At 70.2% G+C, this 764-nt stretch overlaps 1 protein-coding gene across 1 annotated transcript in view; it reads right to left on the bottom strand.

Annotated features, from left to right (window-relative positions):
• Positions 1–741, bottom strand: part of ADAMTS8 (ADAM metallopeptidase with thrombospondin type 1 motif 8) — a gene marked incomplete at its 5' end in the record, with an annotated part of 40,445 nt that extends 39,704 nt beyond the window's left edge. Inside the window, one exon of the mRNA XM_014951820.1 lies at positions 166–741. Within this exon, the coding sequence (XP_014807306.1) occupies positions 166–741 (576 nt within the window). The remainder of the gene's footprint in view (positions 1–165) is intronic.
• Between the last annotated feature and the right edge of the window lie 23 nt (positions 742–764).

The following is a 764-nucleotide window of genomic DNA, read 5'->3' as shown; positions in this document are numbered from 1 at the left end:
GGGGAGAGAGGGGACAGAGGATGGAGGGGCAGTGGGGAGAGAGGGGTAAGAGGGGCAATGGGGACAGAGGAAGGAGGGATGGAGGGGCAATGGGGAGAGAGGGGACAGAGGGATGGAGGGGTAGCGGGGACAGAAGGAGAGAGAGGACCCCAACCAAGCCCTTACCTCCACGTCCTCCCCGTAGAAGTTCACCATGGAGGCATCAGCCACCAGCAGCGTCTCCACGTACCGCGCCTGGGACACGAAGCGCTTGGCCCGACGGAGCGGCTCCGGGGGACCGGGGGCGGCGGTGGCGGGGGCCGGGGGGTGAGCTCCCGGTGGGGCGGCCCGGCGCTGGAGGCGGTGCAGGCGTCTCCATGGGGGTCCCGGCCAAGGATGCCCGAGGGGTTGGAGCTCATAAGCCGCCCCGTCGAGGAGAAAAGCGGCTCGGAGCCCTCCTCCGCAACGGCTGAGCACGGCGGGGGAGTCGGGGTTCCCCTCGACGGCTCCGGCGTAGAAGCAACCCCGACGGGGGGGACCGCGTCCCGGTGGTTTCCGACCCCCCAAACGTTGGAGGCGAAGGCGAGGGGCCAAAAAAGCGGCGTCGGGGCGGAGACGGAGAACCACGGCCCGGCCGAAAGCTGCCAAACGGAGGGCGAGTTGCCCCGAGGGTGCGGGCAAACGGGTGGGCAGCAAAGGCTGAGCCTCCCGCGGAGGGGGGGGCAGAGCCCAGGCGTGGCACAGCAGCAGTAAATGGAGGGGAGCCCGGCCCCCCAATAAACCCC

Source organism: Calidris pugnax, unplaced genomic scaffold (assembly GCF_001431845.1).
Source record: "Calidris pugnax isolate Ruff unplaced genomic scaffold, ASM143184v1 scaffold145, whole genome shotgun sequence".
NCBI lineage: Eukaryota > Metazoa > Chordata > Aves > Charadriiformes > Scolopacidae > Calidris > Calidris pugnax.
Note: the sequence above shows the minus strand (reverse complement) of the source record. Positions and strands in the feature narration are given on the sequence as shown.